Source organism: Schistocerca serialis, chromosome 1 (genome assembly GCF_023864345.2).
Source record: "Schistocerca serialis cubense isolate TAMUIC-IGC-003099 chromosome 1, iqSchSeri2.2, whole genome shotgun sequence".
In the NCBI taxonomy this organism is placed as follows: domain Eukaryota; kingdom Metazoa; phylum Arthropoda; class Insecta; order Orthoptera; family Acrididae; genus Schistocerca; species Schistocerca serialis.
In genome coordinates this window covers 1,197,418,356-1,197,437,146 of record NC_064638.1, presented here as the reverse complement: position 1 = coordinate 1,197,437,146, position 18,791 = coordinate 1,197,418,356, and the positions used below count along the sequence as shown (strand labels likewise).

Here is an 18,791-nt window from a genome sequence, read left to right as displayed (position 1 = left end):
AAAGCGAACAGTTTAACAATGTTACTTCGCCTATGAACTGTTGAGACACGAGTGTGAAGGCACTAAGGCAGATTGTTTCGCCGAGAGAGGGCACTTGCATGTGCCAGACTCGCGCATATTACAATCCATAAATACATACATAAGCACATCAAAAATTATTAAAGGTTGTGTTAATCCAAACTTTGTCTTAATAAATAAAGCGTATCACGCCAATTAAAGACATTTATGTAAACTAGAAATATAGAACCAAATTTACCTGTGTCCTAGTGTCAAACGGATAAAGCTTGCGCTTGGAACATCTAACGGTGTATACAAAATTACTTGTAACGACTGCCCAAACTATTACATAGGGCAGACAGGTAGACCCATTAAAGTTAGGTATAAAGAACACAAGTTAGGTAAAAATGGGGAAAACGTATATAATTCCACCTTTGCTGAACATCTATGGCTCTTACAGCACACGCCAAGAGAACTGGACGACGTAGAGCTGCTTCATGAAGCTGATAAAGGTGACAAACTAGACTTGCTCGAAGAATTAGAGATTTTCAAGCATCTGTCTCTAAAAGATGGTTTTGTTCTTAATGAACAGGTGCAACTTCGAAACAAAAATTTTTTAGACAGTTTCAAACCCCTCATTGCCTTAATGTAATATAGTCTGGCTGACTAGGAGTTATTTTCTTGCTTGTTGATGCCGGTGAAATGCGCTTTTCCTATCTTGTTGGGATCTACATATTGTGATGTTTGTTAATTATGAATTTCAATGTGTATGTGTGGTTAAATGACTACTATGTTTTATTCATACAGACAGATGGTTTCGTTTTATTAGAACATTTTGGTTGTTTCGCTAGTATGTATTTCACTGCCTACGTTACGCGAGACTCTCGCGCATTACAGTAGTGCCCTCTCTCGTTAGATGTTCCAAGCGCAAGCTTTATCCGTTTGACACTAGGACACAGGTAAATTTGGTTCTATATTTCTAGTTTACATAAATGTCTTTAATTGGCGTGATACGCTTTATTTATTAAGACAAAGTTTGGATTAACACAACCTTTAATAATTTTTGATGCGCTTATGTATGTATTTATGAATTGTAATATGCGCGAGTCTGGCACATGCAAGTGCCCTCTCTCGGCGAAACAATCTACCTTAGTGCCTTCACACTCGTGTCTCAACAGTTCATAGGCGAAGTAACATTGTTAAACTGTTCGCTTTGATCCTGTGCCCATTACACATGTTGTACAAATGGAGATGATATTTTAATTACTGACGACGCCTTTTGGCATAATTGTTTCATTATTCTCCAGTGCATGATGTAATTTTAGTAAGTACTAAAGATTGTGTGCCTGTATTACTTTAGCAATTTCACCGTTATTTAAGCTTCTGTTTCTCACTTTCGTTGATATGGCTTTTCTAATGAATGTGTCTTTCTATTCAGGAAGTTTACTTCTGATGAAGGTATATTTATATGTACCGAAACCTTGGTCAAGAATTTTAATAAAAAATTCTATCCTGCAACTGCTTTTGGCTGCCATCCTTCATTGTGAAGAATTTTAACAGTTGCTGCTGCAGCCATGTTTAAAATCTTGTTATATGCAGCTGTTGTTGTGGTCTTCTGTCCAAAGAATGGTTTGGTGCAAAGCTCCACAGTACTCTATCCTCTGCAAGCCTCTTAATCTCTGAATAACTACTGCAACTTAATTCCTTTTGAACCTGCTTACTACATTCGTATCTTATATCTTAGTCTCTCCTCTCCTCCCCTTCCCCCCCCCCCCCACCTTCCGACCCCCCCCCCTGCTCTCTCTCTCTCTCTCTCTCTCTCTCTCTCTCTCTCTCTCTCTCTCTCTCTCCCCCCTCTCTCACCCTCTGCCTGCCCCTCCCCCCACCACCGTTGTCCCCCCTCTGGCCCTCTTGCCCCATCTTTGCTTTCTTTGGAATTGGAATTATTACATTCCTCATGAAGTCGTAAGTTATTTCATCTGTCTCGTACATATTGCACACTGAATGGCATAATTTTGTCATTGCTGGCTTTCCGAAGACTATCTGTAGCTCTGACTGAATGTTGTCAACTCCAGGTTCCTTGTTTCAACTTAGCTCTTTCAGTGCTCTATCAAATTCTTCCTGCTCTATTATAGCTCCTACCTTATCTTCATCTACATCATCTTCCCTCTCTGTAACACTGCCTTTAAGTTTGCTTCCGTTGTATGGTCCTGCTATATACTCCTTCCACCTTTTGATTCTCCCTTCTTTGCTTCGTACTGGTTTTCCATATGATCTCTGGATATTCCTACAGCTGCTTTTCTTTCCTTCAAATGCCTCTTTATTTTCCCTGTGAGTGGTATCTTTCTTTTCCTTAATTATACAGGGTGTTCAAAAAAAGTGTCAAGTACTTTGAGTGGCGGTAGTACTCATCGAAACAAGAAAAATAACTCCAATAAACATGGGTCCAGAAATGCATCCTTTCTGCAATAATCGTGTTTACAGCAGGTGTTCAACGTGGTGTCCATTCATGACAGTGCACCCCTCTGTCCTCCGGCGTAAGGAATGATTCACCCTTTGAAGAATACCTGGCTGTTGCACCTGCTAGCATTCATTGATGATGCGACCTCGTCATGTCTGCACATCATTGATTGGCATGGCATAGACCAATTCCTTCAAGTGCCCCCATAACCAAAAGTCAAGGGGATTGAGGTCCAGAGAACGAGGAGGTCAAGGGTGTGCTGCCTCCTCAACCCCTCACCCCAACCTGACCAATCCATCAGTCCTGAAATGTATGCATCAGATGTTCGCACACATTGCGACGAAATTGTGCTGGTGTGCCAGCATGCATGAATCACATTTGTATTCCTTACTGCAATGGCACAGCCCCCAGCAAGATAGGCACTACATTAATGAGAAAGTCAAGTTAAAGCACCCCAGTTGATCTTCGTGATAGCACACACGGCCCTATTAATCTATCCCCAAGTACGCCTGTCCATACATTGGTTCAGAATTGGTGTTGCTGCCCTCTTTCCCGAGTTGCTCGGGGATTTACATCTGCCCATACATGCTGGCCATGGAAATTCACGACACCGCCTCTTGTGCACACTGTCTCATTGGTAAATAAAATGTTGGATGTGGACAATGGATCTGCGGCACACTTCTGTAACAGCCATTGACGGGACTACCATCTGCCATGATAATCATGTGGCCTTAGGGCCTCAATGCACTGTACATGATATGGGTACAGCTTCTGTTGCTGCTAATCGTCACACACTGGTCTCAGGGGTTTCTTCCACAGAATGTAGCACATGCTCCTCCATGTCAGGCGTGTGGACTGTGCAGGGCCTTCCACTGTCAGCCATCTGAGGTCCAAGGGTACCTGTGTCCCTCAGATGCTAGAAAAGTCTGCCAAGCAGCATATCAGAGGCCACTCTGTGCTGTGGATGTTTCTCAGTGTAGAGGGCATGAACTTGTGGGCTACAAGCATTTGCTATACTGTAGCAGAATATCATATCCGTCATTTCACTTGTTGAGTAGTAGGCTTCGGTGGTGGAAGAGAGAAATTGTAAATTTACATAACCATTTATACATATAAACAGTGCAGTAACTGTGCACATGTAAGTGAATCTTTGTTTGGAAGAAGGTAAAACCCCTTTATATGTATCCAGGTTTGACAGTACTGTACAATAAGGCATAGAAACATGACAAAAACTAAAGTGCATACAACACAACTCGAACCATGCATCTTTCTGCAGACCAACTAATGATAGGTAGAGTACTGTGAGAGTAAGACTTTACAATACCCTGCCAACAATTTTAACGGAGTGCCAGTGTAACGATGGTGCTAATATCTGCAACTAAACATCGCGCAGCCTTTCCTGTGAACACGTTTATCTCGGAAAGTAATCATTTCTGAACCCATGTTCACTGGACTTATTTATCTTGTTTCGATGAGTACTACCACATCTCGAAGTATTCAACACTTTCTTTTTAACACCCTGTATGCACTTCCATATCCTTAAATTTGTCTTCTAGCCATTTTGCACTTCCTGTTAATCTAATTTTTTAGATGTTTGTATTCCCTCTTGCCTGCTGCATTTGTATATTTTCTCGTATGATCAATAAAATTCAATATCTCCTGTGATATCAAAGGATTTCAATCCTGTGCCACCTTCACTATTTCATCTCTCAAAGCTATCCATTTGTCATATACTTCTTCTTCTTCTTCTTCGTATTCTTGCGTTACGGCCTCTGTAGGACCACGGGTAGCCCCTTCGTGGACTGCGTTTTCCTCTTCTTCTCCCAGAACCTCTTCATTCTTTCTCTTCTTCTCTCCCGCTCTTTTTCCGAGATCTTCAGTTTCCGTTTCTTCTGTCGGCTCCACTGATGACACTCTAATCTTTTCCTGTATTCTTCTGTCATTGATCTCCGGTCATATTGGTCGGTGTATATTTGTTCCTCCAATTTACCTTTCCTTCGACCTTGATTCCCAATTCCAACCAGTCCTTCTGAAGTTCAACAACCCACTTGGTTCCTGTCTTTCCCCTTGTCCTCCCTGTTGTTTCCCACACTCTCTTCGTCATTCTGGCCATACTCATCCTAACTACATGTCCAGCAAACCTTGCCCTTTTGAGTCTGATGTCCCTGGATATTTTTCTCATGTTCCAGTACAATTCTTCCCTAGGTCTTCGCATCCATCTCTCTCCACCTCTTTTGGGACCTAGTATTTTTCTCAGTATTTTTCTCTAGTTGTTCTGCCCCGTTTCTTTCTAGTGTCATTGTCTCAGCAGCATATAATACTGCATTCCTCACCATTGCCTGCATCTACACCTTGTAGTGGTGTATCTTTGCCTCTGTGGATATATTCTTTTTATTGTATATGTCTCTCGTCATGCAGAAGGTTGACCTCATCTTCTTTATCCTTTCTGTTATTCCCTCCTTGCTCCTGTTCCTTCCTGTTATAAATTCTCACAGATATTTAAATTTGTCCACCATTTGCACAGTGTCTTCCGTTGTTTTTCAGTCTGCAGTGGTATTTAATGTCTTTGTCTTGTTATAGGCGATCCTCAGTCCCACCTTTCTGGCTACCTTACTTAAGTTGTCTTGTCCGCAGCTCGTGGTCGTGCGGTAGCGTTCTCGCTTCCCATGCCCGGGTTCCCGGGTTCGATTCCCGGCGGGGTCAGGTATTTTCTCTGCCTCGTGATGACTGGGTGTTGTGTGATGTCCTTAGGTTAGTTAGGTTTAAGTAGTTCTAAGTTCTAGGGGACTGATGACCATAGCTGTTAAGTCCGATAGTGCTCAGAGCCATTTTAAGTTGTCTTACTTACCGCTTCCTCACACTCCTTGTTCCACTACCAGTGCTTCCGTTTCTTTTCTTCCTTTCCCCATAGTTCAGCCTGTTTCGCCATATTTCGCTTCATGTTGTCTGATTCACTGAATGATTCAATTCCTTCTTCATATCTGGATTGATTGTGTCTTAATTTGTCTCCGTCTGCCTTTTTTCTTCTATTCGTCTGTGGCAGTCTGTCCCTGTTGGGAATCCAAAGGCACTTAACTTCTGTAAGATAGTGATCCGATTCTGTTCTTGTGTTCATATACTGTATTCATTTCCCCTACTTGTCAGTCGCTGCCTGATAATCTCTCTGAAACACTCAACAACCTCTGGTTCCTTCAACCTGTCCTGATCCCATCACTCAGTTCCCTACCTTTTTGCAATTTCTTTAATTTTAGTCTACAGTTCATAACAAATTGTGGACAGATTCCATGTCTGCCCCTGGAATGTGTTACAATTTAAAATCTGGTTCCAATATCTGCATCTACATCCATACTCCGCAATCCACCTGACAGTGTGGCGGAGGGTACCTTGAGTACCTCTATCGGTTCTCCCTTCTATTCCAGTCTCGTATTGTTCGTGGAAAGAAAGGTTGTCGGTATGCCTCTTTGTGGGCTCTAATCTCTCTGATTTTATCCTCATGGTCTCTTCGCGAGATATACATAGGAGGGAGCAACATACTGCATGACTCCTCGGTGAAGGTATGTTCTCGAAACTTCAACAAAAGCACATACCAAGCGTCTCTCTTGCAGAGTCTTCCACTAGAGTTTATCTATCATCTCTCTAACACTTTTATGATTACTAAATGATCCTGTAATGACGCGCACTGCTCTTCGTTGGATCTTCTCCATCTCTTCTATCAACCCTATCTGCTACGGATCCCACGCTGGTGAGTAGTATTCAAGCAGTGGGTGAACAAGTGTACTGTAACCTACTTCCTTTGTTTTTGGACTGCATTTCCTTAAGATTCTTCCAATGGATCTGTCTGGCATCTGCTTTACCAATAATTAATTTTATATGGTCATTCCATTTTAAATCACTCCTAATGCCTACTCCCAGATAATTTATCGAATTAATTACTTCCAGTTGCTGACCTGCTATTTTGTAGCTAAATGATAAGGGATCTATCTTTCTATGTATTCACAGCACATTACACTTGTCTACATTGAGATTCAATTGCCATTCCCTTCACTATGTGTCAATTCGTTGCAGATCCTCCTGCATTTCAGTACAATTTTCCATTGTTACAACCTCTCGATATACTACAGCATCATCCGCAAAAAGCCTCAGTGAACTTACGATGTTATCCATAAGGTCATTTATATGTATATTGTGAATAGCAATGGTCCTATGACACTCCCCTGCGGCACACCTGAAATCACTCTTACTTCGGAAGACTTCTCTCCATTGAGAATGACATGTTGTGTTCTGTTATTTAGGAACTCTTCAATTCAATCGCACAATTGGTCTGATAGTCCATATGCTCTTACTTTGTTCATTAAACGACTGTGGGGAACTGTATCACACGTCTTGTGGAAGTCAAGACACGCAGCATCTACCTGTGAACCCGTGTCTATGGCCCTCTGAGTCTCGTGAACGAATACCGCGAGCTGGGTTTAACACGATTGTCTTTTTTGAAACCCGTGCTGATTCCTACGGAGTAGATTTCTAGTCTCCAGAAAAGTCATTATACTCGAACATAATATGTGTTCCAAAATTCTACAACTGATCGACGTTAGAGATATAGGTCTATAGTTCTGCACATCTGTTCGACGTCCCTTCTTGAAAACGGGGATGACCTGTGCCCTTTTCCAATCTTTTTGAATGCTATGCTCTTCTAGAGACCTACAGTACACCGCTGCAAGAAGGGGGGCAAGTTCGTTCGCGTACTCTGTGTAAAATCGAACTGGTATCATATCAGGTCCAGCGGCCTTTAATCTTTTGAGTGATTTTAATTGTTTTTCTATCCCTCTGTCATCTGTTTTGATTTCTACCATTTTGTCATCTGTGCAACAATCTAGAGAAGGAACTACAGTGCAGTCTTTCTCTGTGAAACAGCTTTAGAAAAAGACATTTAATATTTCAGCCTTTAGTCTGTCATCCTCTGTTTCTGTACCATTTTGGTCACAGAGTGTCTGGACATTTGGTTTGATCCACCTACCGCTTTGACGTAAGACAACATTTCTTAGGATTTTCTGCCAAGTCAGTACATAGAACTTTACTTTCGAATTCGTTGGATGCCTCTCGCATAGCCCTCCTCACACTACATTTCGTTTCGTGTAATTTTTGTTTGTCTGCAAGGCTTTGGCTATGTTTATGTTTGCTGTGAAGTTCCCTTTGCTTCCGTAGCAATTTTCTAACTCGGTTGTTGTACCATGGCGACACTTTTCCATCTCTTACGATCTTGCTTGGCATGTACTCTTCTAACATGTATTGTATGATGGTTTTGAACTTTGCCCACTGATCCTCAACACTATTTGTGTTGAGCCGCCAAGTACTCTGAAATCTGCTTTTTGTCACTTTTGCTAAACAGAAAAATCTTCCTACCGTTTTTAATATTTCTATTTATGGCTGAAATCGCCAACGTTGTAACTGCTTTATGATCGCTGATTCCCTGTTCTGCGTTAACTGTTTCAAATAGTTCAGGTCTGTTTGTCACCAGAAAGTCTAATATGTTGTTGCCACAAGTCGGTTCTCTGTTAACTGCTCAAGGTAGTTTTCAGATAATGTACTTAAAAAAATTTCACTAGATTCTTTGTCCCTGCCACCCATTGTAAATGTTTGAGTCTCCCAGTCTGTATCTGGTAAATTAAAATCTCCACCCAAAATTATAACATGGTGGGGAAATCTACTTGAAATATTTACCAAATTTTTCTTCAGGTGTTCTGCCACAACAGCTGCTGAGCTACGGGGCCTATAGGGACATCCAGTTACCATGTTTGAGCCTGCTATAACCGTGACCTTCACTCAAATTATTTCACATTTCGGATCTCCGTCAATTTCCTTTGATACTATTGCACTTTTTATCACTATAAACACGCCTCCCCCTTCACTGTCCAGCCTGTCTCTGTGGTATACATTCCATCTGAGTTTAGAATTTCATTACTGTTTACATCTGGTATATCTGTCTTACCATTTTATAATTAGTCTGAAACCTTCCATTGTCTCCAGGCCTTTGCCACATATGCAGCCTCCTTTCATGACTCTTCCTACTACCAAATTCCAGTATGCCATCACAGTTAAAGTTTGCTCTTCCTTAACTATCTGAATGTTTTCTTTTACCTTGTCCTACATTTTTTCAATCTCTTCATCTGCAGAGCGAGAGAGCATATAAACTTGTACTGCTGGCTTCACATCTACCTCGGTTATGATAATGTATTCATGATGCTGTTCACAGTAGCTTACCTGCATTCCTGTTTCCTATTCATTAATTACTAAACCTACTCCTGCATTACCTAAATTTGATTTTGTATTTATAATCATTAGTCACCTGACCAGAATTCCTGTTAATAGTGCCACTAGACTTCACTAATCCCCGTTACATCTAACTCCAACCCATCCATTTCCACTTTTCTAGCCTGCTCGCCCAATTAAGTGATCGAACATTCCATGCTCCAACACAGAGATCATCACTTCAGTTTTCCTTGATGACGGCATCCTCATGAATAGTTGCCACCTGTAGGTCTGAAAGGTAGCTGTTTTACCTCTGGAATATGTTACCCAAGAGAATGCCATCATCATTGAACCAATCAGTAGAGCTGCATGCCCTCGGGGAAAAATAAAGGCTTTAGTTTCCTCTCACTTTCAGATATTCACAGACCATCACAGCAAGGCCATGTTGGTTGATGTTACAAAGCCAGATAATCATCCAGACTGTTGCCCCTGCAACTACTGAAAAGACTGCTGCCCCTCTTCAGGAACTGCACATTTGTCTGCCTCTCAATAAATCTAATCTGATGTCAACAGATACCCCTCCATTGTGGTTGTACCTACGGCACAACCATCTGTATCATTCAAGGCATGCAAGTCTCTCCACCACAGGAAGGTCCATGGTTCTTGGGAAATTGGGCCTATGTAATTAATAAATGTAGACCAGAGAAAAGAAATGAATTCCCTGGGCCACCAACCAGTTCTTAAACAATTTCAGCAGAGCAGTGTTGCTTTGCCTGATGTAACTAGAAGAAAGTGTTTCTTCATCCTGGAAGAAATGTACAGTAACTAATTGGAGCATTGTCCTTGACACAGTGTTTACTTGCACTGTCATAGTCTATTACTGCAAAGTGGTAATCACTAAAAATAACATATACAATTAGATATAACAAATTTTCATCTAATTTTTAACATGCACAAAATAAATTGATTTGTCTCACAAGGAATGAATATCTTATCAATTTTATTGTTTTTTTGTGACAGAACTCTTCCTAAAGTTTGCTTTAAAAATATTTGTCATTATAGTACCTTTACCTTATAATTTATGTTTTATACTTTGGGTTCTCTTGCAGCTGTCATTATCTGGACTAGGTGAGAGTTATTTTTTCTAAAACAGGCTACTGTGCTCCTCGCACAGAGTCAGCCCAGGTGAGTACACTTTTCCCCTCGGTTGCTGCCAAAACAGCCACTTCAACATGTTGAACAATGCAATCCATCGCATTCCTTGTTGCTATTTTCTTAAGGGTGCCATTATTTGTGTATGTTCAAACTACAAATAATTAATGGAACCCTGCTCTTTTGCATATGCTTTCCCCTGACACAGGACAAAGCAGCCTTGCCAACAAGTGAAGTGTGTAACTCTGTCTCAATTTTTTGTGGTAGACAGCATCTCAGACTAGTTGTACGGTATGTCAGTACTATGAATGCAGTACCTTGAATTCTTCCTGGTAACTGCCTCCCTTGTGTAGGTCAACTATACCTACCACTGATTTGTCACTCAGTCAAGTTGATGAGTCATAATATGTAGTCCCTGAAGAGGAGATAGGATCTGTGGGAGAGGATAGTACTTTCAAGTAACTTTGATATTTCTTGAATGTGATTCTTTGTAGTTTGCTCAACACACTCCTTTGTAGTATCTTCCAGTTGTTTAATAGCAGCTGGGGTAATTTGCAGTGGCCTAAACAGCAAATAATTCGTCAAATATCCAGGAACAATGACCAGTAATGGTACATTGTGAGTCATCCAATGTTTTCCTCAGTATTAAACAAATAATTTTATGTTAATCTTGCTGATTTTTCTCTCTAAATTTCAGGATCAGTTATGCTACAAAAATAGCAGGTTTCCTTAAGAACTAAAGCCACGACATCCAAGAAAGTGATTTAATGAGAGAAAACCCTGAGACAAACTTTACTGAATCCCTAATTATTTATTATCAAAAAAATGCTGCAGTTGGCCTTGCTGAGCCACAGTACAAATGCTGTACTAGTAGAGGTGTGAACCATTCATTGTTAGTAATTAACAAGCGAGATGACTTCATGAGTTGTAATAAGATAGTATTCTTGCCTGGCATCATGATTGTGATTGGTTTTAATTGTGTGCACTGAGAAATCTGACAGATTAAAGCCTTGGAGAGCAATGATTTATGGTGAGGTGTCTGGGAGGAGGTGGGGGGGGGGGGGGGGGGGAGAGGAGTTATGTATGCTCATAGACTAACGTTCCAAAAAGAGCACCAGCGAAAGTAAAATTTAGTTCGTTACAGTATCCTTAAAATAGAACAAGTATTTACCATATGTTCACAAGTAAAATATTCATCACTTCGAGCCAGTGATATGAACACTATAATAATTTACTGGGAAGTGTGCTGCCTTACCTTTTCTTCACTACTTAATCAAATTGTTCCTACATTGATGACCTACAGTTTTGTGTATAATCAGATCATTTTCTATGTAATACGAAAGCTTAACATCTGGAGAGCATATCAATATCAAAAAATAAACATATAATAATCAACATTTTTAACCAAGAACATCAGCTGATCACAAGATACCTTATTCAATAGTAGCAACAACCCATCAAAATGTCAGCAGAAGAGTGGTTGTGACAATGAAACTATGAAGGCTGTAGGGCTACTTGGTGCAATATTGATTTGAAGACTTTACTTGCAGTTCAGACTAATAATGAGTGTTGATCTTATCTTACAAAATAATTATATCTACTCTTTTTCATTGTATGTTAAAATTCATTATTGAAAAGGACCATAAAACATTGTTATTCTGTCATTATGATCCAGTAAAATTACTGATAAGCATTTGTATGTTGTCTAGTAGGACCTGCAGCATGAACTACATTGAAATATAACATTTTACAAGAAATCAGTTCCAGTAGCTGCAGTGTAATACGTATTTGCTATAAATATTAACACACAAAGGAGTTAATGACATTAGCTTCCAGTGCCAGACTAGGATTCAAACCCAGGTCTCTTGCTTACTAGGCAGATGTGCTGATCACGGTGCTATTTTCAGCCTTCCCCAGTGCTTTAAATCAATGCCCACTGGCAGCTAATGTCATTAATTTCTTTGTGTGTTGATTCATAGTAGCTGCAGGATCAAAATTGTCCATTCTTTCAGTTATGATAAACATTTGCTTACAAAAATAATTTTTGTTAGTTATCTTGGTCAGTATATGCTGACAGCCAGCTAGAGATTTCCACTGTGCTACTCAAAATATATATTATTCGTAATTCTTTGATGAATACTAACAGTATAGTGACAATTTTTACTTGGCATTGAATGAGTTAAGGGATAAAGAAATGTTTTTCTTAACTTTCCAGGTCATATTTGAAGTTTTACAAAGGACTGTAATAGTTGCTGCACAGTCTGAGTAAATCAAGCACATAATTCGGAAACGTTGATCATGGAATTTTGTAATACGTAAACAGCCTGATAATGAGTGCATCAGATTTACCATCATTGACAGTTTTACCAGAGAATGCCAAACATTCATCACATAATAGTACCGTCCTGCCACCACTGACCTCACACTATCCAAAGTGGAGCAGAGGAAAAAAGTTGGATGTTAATGGTTTTCCAGATTCGTGTGGGAATATACGTATCTGTGGAATGACAGGGAACGGTGATCTAAAGGTGAGTTTGAATTTGTGGCATTTAAAAATTACGCCAAATGTTACAATGTCATATTTACATAACTTATACGTCAGTAACGTGCAGATTTAATTGTAACATTCTGGAAAACCCAGGTGCGAAAGAATAAAGAACATTTTACTTTCCGCATTTATAGCATTTATATTTTTAAATGTATTGATTTCCAGATTTCTCAGCTAAGTTTCAGTAAATAAAGAGCATGAAAACTACATCTCAAGAGTAACAAGGGATATGAAAAAAGAGTATGCTACAGGATAATTTTAAGTTTCTTGCTGTAGGATCTGCCTATACCGATTACCTGCTAGGTGAAGGAATATGTACACACACTGTCCATATTGCTGTCAGTAACAAATCCGGCGCTATTCATCAGTTCACTGATACCACCAGCAAACCACAGGACATTGTGCAAGGAAAGACAGAAAGGGGAAGATCTTTAAGAAAAAATAATTTTAAAAAAATCTGCTCACAGAATGTAGACTAAACAACTGGGAAAAACAGCATTTCTGCAATTTATACCATCACATAGCCGTAGTTTGTGGTCCTGTGTTTGCTATTGCAGTGCAGATACTGATTAATAATTTGATTACATGTTGTGTAAATATGACATTGTAAAAGTTCCAAGAGTTCTTTCTTAAGTGACTTGCGCATTTCAGATGCTATTTTTTTCTATGTTATGTGAAAGTTATGTAATAATGATGTACACAAATTCATTCTCTCCCCTCTCGCCCCCTGCCCCTCTCCCCCCCCTACCCCTCTCCCCCCCCTGCCCCTCTCCCCCCTGCCCCTCTCCCCCCCCTGCCCCTCTCCCCCCCCTGCCCCTCTCCCCCCCCTGCCCCTCTCCCCCCCTGCCCCTCTCCCCCCCTGCCCCTCTCCCCCCTGCCCCTCTCCCCCCCTGCCCCTCTCCCCCCCTGCCCCCCCCTGCCCCTCTCCCCCCCTGCCCCTCTCCCCCCCTGCCCCCCCCCTGCCCCTCTCCCCCCCTGCCCCTCTCCCCCCCCTGCCCCTCTCCCCCCCTGCCCCTCTCCCCCCCCTGCCCCTCTCCCCCCCCTGCCCCTCTCCCCCCCCTGCCCCTCTCCCCCCCCTGCCCCTCTCCCCCCCCTGCCCCTCTCCCCCCCCCTGCCCCTCTCCCCCCCCCTGCCCCTCTCCCCCCCCCTGCCCCTCTCCCCCTCTGCCCCCCCCCGGACCCTCTCTCCCCCATTATTTGAGAGAGCAAGAAGTTCCTGAACACCATTAATTGTTCCACCAAAAGTGGAAGAGGAGGGAGGTGCCCCATGGCTTCTGTAATGAATAACGGCACTCTCCACACGGATCCGCGAGACATTGCCCAGACTATGGCAGCGTATTTTGCCACAGTTACTGCAACAACCAGTCAGGATCCAGGTTTCCAGCACCATAGAGCGGTTGCTGAGAGATGTAGTCTGAACTTCCAGTCTACCTCTCATGAAGTTTACAACTGCCCATTTTCTATGTGGGAGCTGGATTCTGCATTGTCTGGAGCTCGTGACACATCCCCTGGTCACGACAGGATCCATTACAGTATGCTATGGCACCTCACAATGCGCAACAGAGAATTCCTCCTCGCACTTTTTAATGACATTTCGGCGTCGGGTCGCTTTCCTGACGCGTGGCGTGAGGCAGTTTTAATCCCTTTTTTCAAACCTGGGAAAGACCGCACGAGCCCAAGTAGCTACCGTAGTATTGCCCTCACTAGTTGCATAGGGAAGACCTTGGAGCGGATGGTCAACCGCCGCCTTGTCTGGATGTTAGAATCCCGGCAACTCCTTAGTCGCTTTCAGTGTGGGTTCAGGAGGTTTCGTTCCACCTTCGATAACCTTGCCCTCCTGGAGGCGGCTACACAACAAGCTTTCCTACACCGTCACCACCTTCTAGGTGTATTTTTCGACATCGAGAAGGCCTACGATACCACTTGGAGGCGTCTCATCCTGGAGCAGCTTCACGAATGGGGTTTTCGTGGTTGTCTTCCTCTTTTTATTCAGTCTTCCCTCTCGCCACGATATTTTAGATACCGAATTGGTGACGTCCTGTCTTATCGCTTTGAGCAGGAGAACGGTGTCCCTCAGGGTAGCGTTTTAAGTGTGACTCTCTTTGTCATCACTATTAATAGCATTACGTCCATAGTGAAAAGTCCTGTCCAGTGTTCTTTGTTTGTGGATGATTTCTCTTTGTTCTGCTCTTCTTCAAGCCTTGCAACGACAACTCGTCAGTTGCAACTTACGATTAGGCGTTTGGATGACTAGGCGAAGAAGAGTGGTTTTAACCGTTCTCGTTCGATTTTAACCTTTCCTGAGTTGCGGTTGAGGGACACTATTCTTACTTTTAAAGACACGGTGAGATTTCTGGGGATCATTTTTGACTCGAAGCTCACGTGGTTACCTCATCTTAAAGACCTGAAACGGAGGTCGCCTCAGGCTTTAAGTATTTTAAAATGTCTTAGCCACAGTACATGAGGAGCTGACAGGACTTGTCTGCTCCAGTTTTACAGGGCTTTTGTGCGATCTCGGCTCGATTATGGGTGCACGTTGTATGGGTCCGTGAGGCCTTCTTACTTGAAGATTTTGGACGTTGTCCACCATGAAGGGCTTCGGTTGGCCACTGGGGCATTCCGAACTAGCCCCATACCAAGCCTCTGTGCAGAGGCAGGTGAACCGCCACTTCATATGCGGCAACGGCTACTTATGGTACGCCAGGCGTATAAAACTTTGTCCACACCATACACACCTGCATACCATACCGTTTGCTCAGCCTCCTCTGGCATGGTTATTTCTTATTTCATAACCGGCAACGTGCGACGCAGCCCTATGGGGTTCGCGCACAGGATTGCCTCGCTGCGATGTCTATGGCTGGTCTTCGTGTTTTACGTCGCGGTTGGAGCAGATCTCCACCTTGGCTCCTCTGGAGACCCAAACTTATTTTAGATTTGACTCATTTGAAGAAGGATGGCACGCCAGATTTTACATTCCAGTCACTGTTTTTTAACATTTTAGATGTGCATCAGGGTTTCACTGTCGTTTACACTGATGGCTCCAAACAAGAGAATTTCCTTGGCTGTTCTGTGGTGTTCCCTGATCATGTTACCCGGATTCGCCTCCCTGCTGAATATACCGTTTTCGCAGCGGAGCTCCACGCGATCCTGAAGGCACTGGAGCTGATACATCGTGTTCGGGGCAATCGATTTCTTCTCTGCTCCGATTCTCTTAGTGCCTTACAATCACTGCAGAACCTACACCCGACTGAGGAGATGGTCCAGCTGATATATTACCAGCTGTACTTGCTCCAACAGCGGGGTAAAGAGGTATCCTTCTGCTGGGTGCCTGGTCATGTCGGCATATGGGGCAATGAACAGGCCGATCAGGCTGCCAAGGAGGCCTGCAGAGAACAGGATGTGGTCCAGTGTCCTATCCCCTTGCAGTCGGTCATTGCTGCACTCCACAGGAAGTGCATGGAGTTGTGGGAGGACGAATGACTGGCGGTGACGGCCAGTAAACTGCGGTTGGTAAAGTCAACCACTCGGCCGTGGCGTTCCTCCTGCCGGTTGCTCAGGCGGGAAGAGGTGGCCCTCACACGTCTTCGGATCGGGCACTGTCCTCTCACACATAGCTTTTTATTACGGCGGGAGGATCCTCCGTTTAGTGGTGTGCACATCTCTGTCCGGCACATTTTAACAGACTGCATTTTATACCGTGATGCACGGGCAAAAGCACAAGTTGATGGGGATCTGCCTTCTGTTTTAACTAATGATGAGTCGTGTGTATCTAGGGTTTTTAAGTTATGTGACGTGTCTGGACTCTGGCCTCAACTTTTAGGCTGGAGGTTTTAGTGTATTGCAGAGTGGCTGCTCCTTCCCTTTTTGCTTTGTGGTCAGCCAGCCACTTCCGTCTGCTACATTGTTTTAGCTCCCTCTATCTTTCCTGTGTTGTCCATGTTTTACTGTTGACACCCTGCTTCATCCCACACTTCGGTGTGGATGAGCACATATTTTTCAACGATTGTTACCCGTGTTTTATGTTCCGTTTTATATTCCTGTTCTGGGATTTTTCTTGACACCCGTCTCCCTATGTTACTGAATGGGCGCTGAAGACCTTGCTGTCATGCGCCCAAAAAATCCCTCTACTACTACTACTACTTCTACTACTCTCCCCCTGCTCCTCTCTCCCCCTGCTCCTCTCTCCCCCTGCTCCTCTCTCCCCCTGCTCCTCTCTCCCCCTGCTCCTCTCTCCCCCTGCTCCTCTCTCCCCCTGCCCCTCTCTCCCCCTGCCCCTCTCTCCCCCTGCCCCTCTCTCCCCCTGCCCCTCTCTCCCCCTGCCCCTCTCTCCCCCTGCCCCCCTCTCTCCCCCTGCCCCCCTCTCTCCCCCTGCCCCCCTCTCTCCCCCTGCCCCCCTCTCTCCCCCTGCCCCCCTCTCTCCCCCTGCCCCCCTCTCTCCCCCTGCCCCCCTCTCTCACCCCTGCCCCCCTCTCTCCCCCTGCCCCTCTCTCCCCCCCTGCCCCTCTCTCCCCCCCTGCCCCTCTCTCCCCCCCTGCCCCTCTCTCCCCCCCTGCCCCTCTCTCTCCCCCCCTGCCCCTCTCTCCCCCCCTGCCCCTCTCTCCCCCCCTGCCCCTCTCTCCCCCCCTGCCCCTCTCTCCCCCCCTGCCCCTCTCTCCCCCTGCCCCTCTCTCCCCCTGCCCCTCTCCCCCATCTCTTTCCCATCCCCTCTCTCTCTCTCTCTCTCTCTCTCTCTCTCTCTCTCTCTCTCTCTCTCTCTCTCTATCCATCCCCAAGTGTTGCCCTCTTGACTAGTTCGAGATCTTATGATAGCAGTAACATGTAGTCTCTCAATCGTGCTCTGTTAGGTCACAGCCAGAATATCCAATGATTTTATTTGCTTTGGTCCACTGTCTAGTGGGCCAACGTAGATTTGCGTCACTGTTTGCAACAAAGACTTTGAAGGGGCAAGGTTCGTGGCACACTGTCAATCTGGCAAGGGTGAAAACATATGATTATTTAGCAGAAGAGTGGTGAAAAGAGTACGACGACACATTAGTTCAGAATTATGTGATTAATGCATAAAGATCTTAACGTGGTAGGGATACACAATATGTGAGATTTGTTCAGTAAGAGTTTGATTAATCAGGAGACATCCAACAAAGTAGTCTATCTGGGATCAAAGACAAACTTGTTGGTCAGCAATTTATCCTAGCTACTAATGAAATATTATTTGGTGTCATCCCAGATTCTAACTGTGCACAGCACAAATCTCATAGACTGTTAAAAGCCCAATCGTCAGCTGATCTACCCGACCAGACACTCACGTCACAGCTCATTGGCGAATGACACTCCTCAGTAGCTTTCACTGTTGCACAGTATCCACAGATTGACTGTATATGTCTGAATCTGACAGACTCCTTGGACTTGAATATTCTAATACTGCATTACTGTAACTATCTGACTGTATTTCAAGGCAGGACTTCTTTGTTTATTCTTAGAATGATATGTGGCATCCCACCTGAATTGTGAAGTGTTTCTTTATGCACGCAATACCAGCAATTGTTCTAGAAGATTCTGGAACCTCTTAAATATACTCTCAACAGACTAGAAAAGTCCTTTTATCTTTTACAATTCAAATTATCACATATGAACTAGTGGCTAAGTGAATTTGTGCTGATTCATCGTGGAGCTGCCAACCTCCGTACAAATGACACCAGGAGAGGATCTTTTGTCTGTTCATTGTGGTGCAAGTCTCTAAGTAGGAGTGAGTGATTTAGTTTTGCTTTTGTGCTTTTGTAGTTTAGTCATACATTTCTTACATGTTTATGTGGTGTAATTTCCACTGTCTTTAGTACAGATAGGGACTGTGTATGCTGAGTTGAGATGGTGGCCTTTTGCTCACAGCTCGTGTTTATGATATCTTCAGTCACACAACTTGAGACTGTTGCCAGTTGGCATCACTGTGAGGGGCAGGTATAGGGATCCAAGGGATGCCCAACAGCTCTCATGTGTTGCCCGACCGGTCCATTGCTGTGGTCGGCCTGGTTACTGCCTGTATTGAGGTTGACCCCTCACCTCTGCTCAAGTGGGAGGTCATTTCAAGATGTGGCAGGCAATGAAAGATATTCATGGGGACTGACTGAAAGGCATACCCAAGTTGTCTGAGAAACAGGTTTCAGGTTCTATCTGTAACTGACAATAATTCTGAGCCGGCTGCAGTCACTTGCCATGTTTTGCAGGAAGCCTCTCAGCTTGCAAGTCCAGGCATCACAGAGGGTGGGATGTTTACTAGTTGGGAGCTCCAATGTCAGCTGTGTGATGGGTATCCTGTTAGGAATGTGGCTGCCAAGGAGGAGAAAATATCCAGTTACATGCTGAGGGAAGTCATTCTAGGTGTGAAGTGGGTCCT

The 18,791-nt window shown here is 43.7% G+C and overlaps 1 protein-coding gene across 1 annotated transcript in view; it reads left to right on the top strand.

The window, feature by feature from the left end:
• The window catches only part of LOC126418905 (uncharacterized), an 82,956-nt gene that overhangs the window by 13,457 nt on the left and 50,708 nt on the right, over window positions 1–18,791 (top strand). Inside the window, exon 2 of the mRNA XM_050085927.1 lies at window positions 12,072–12,384. Within this exon, the coding sequence (XP_049941884.1) occupies window positions 12,187–12,384 (198 nt within the window). The 5' untranslated portion in view covers window positions 12,072–12,186. The remainder of the gene's footprint in view (window positions 1–12,071; window positions 12,385–18,791) is intronic.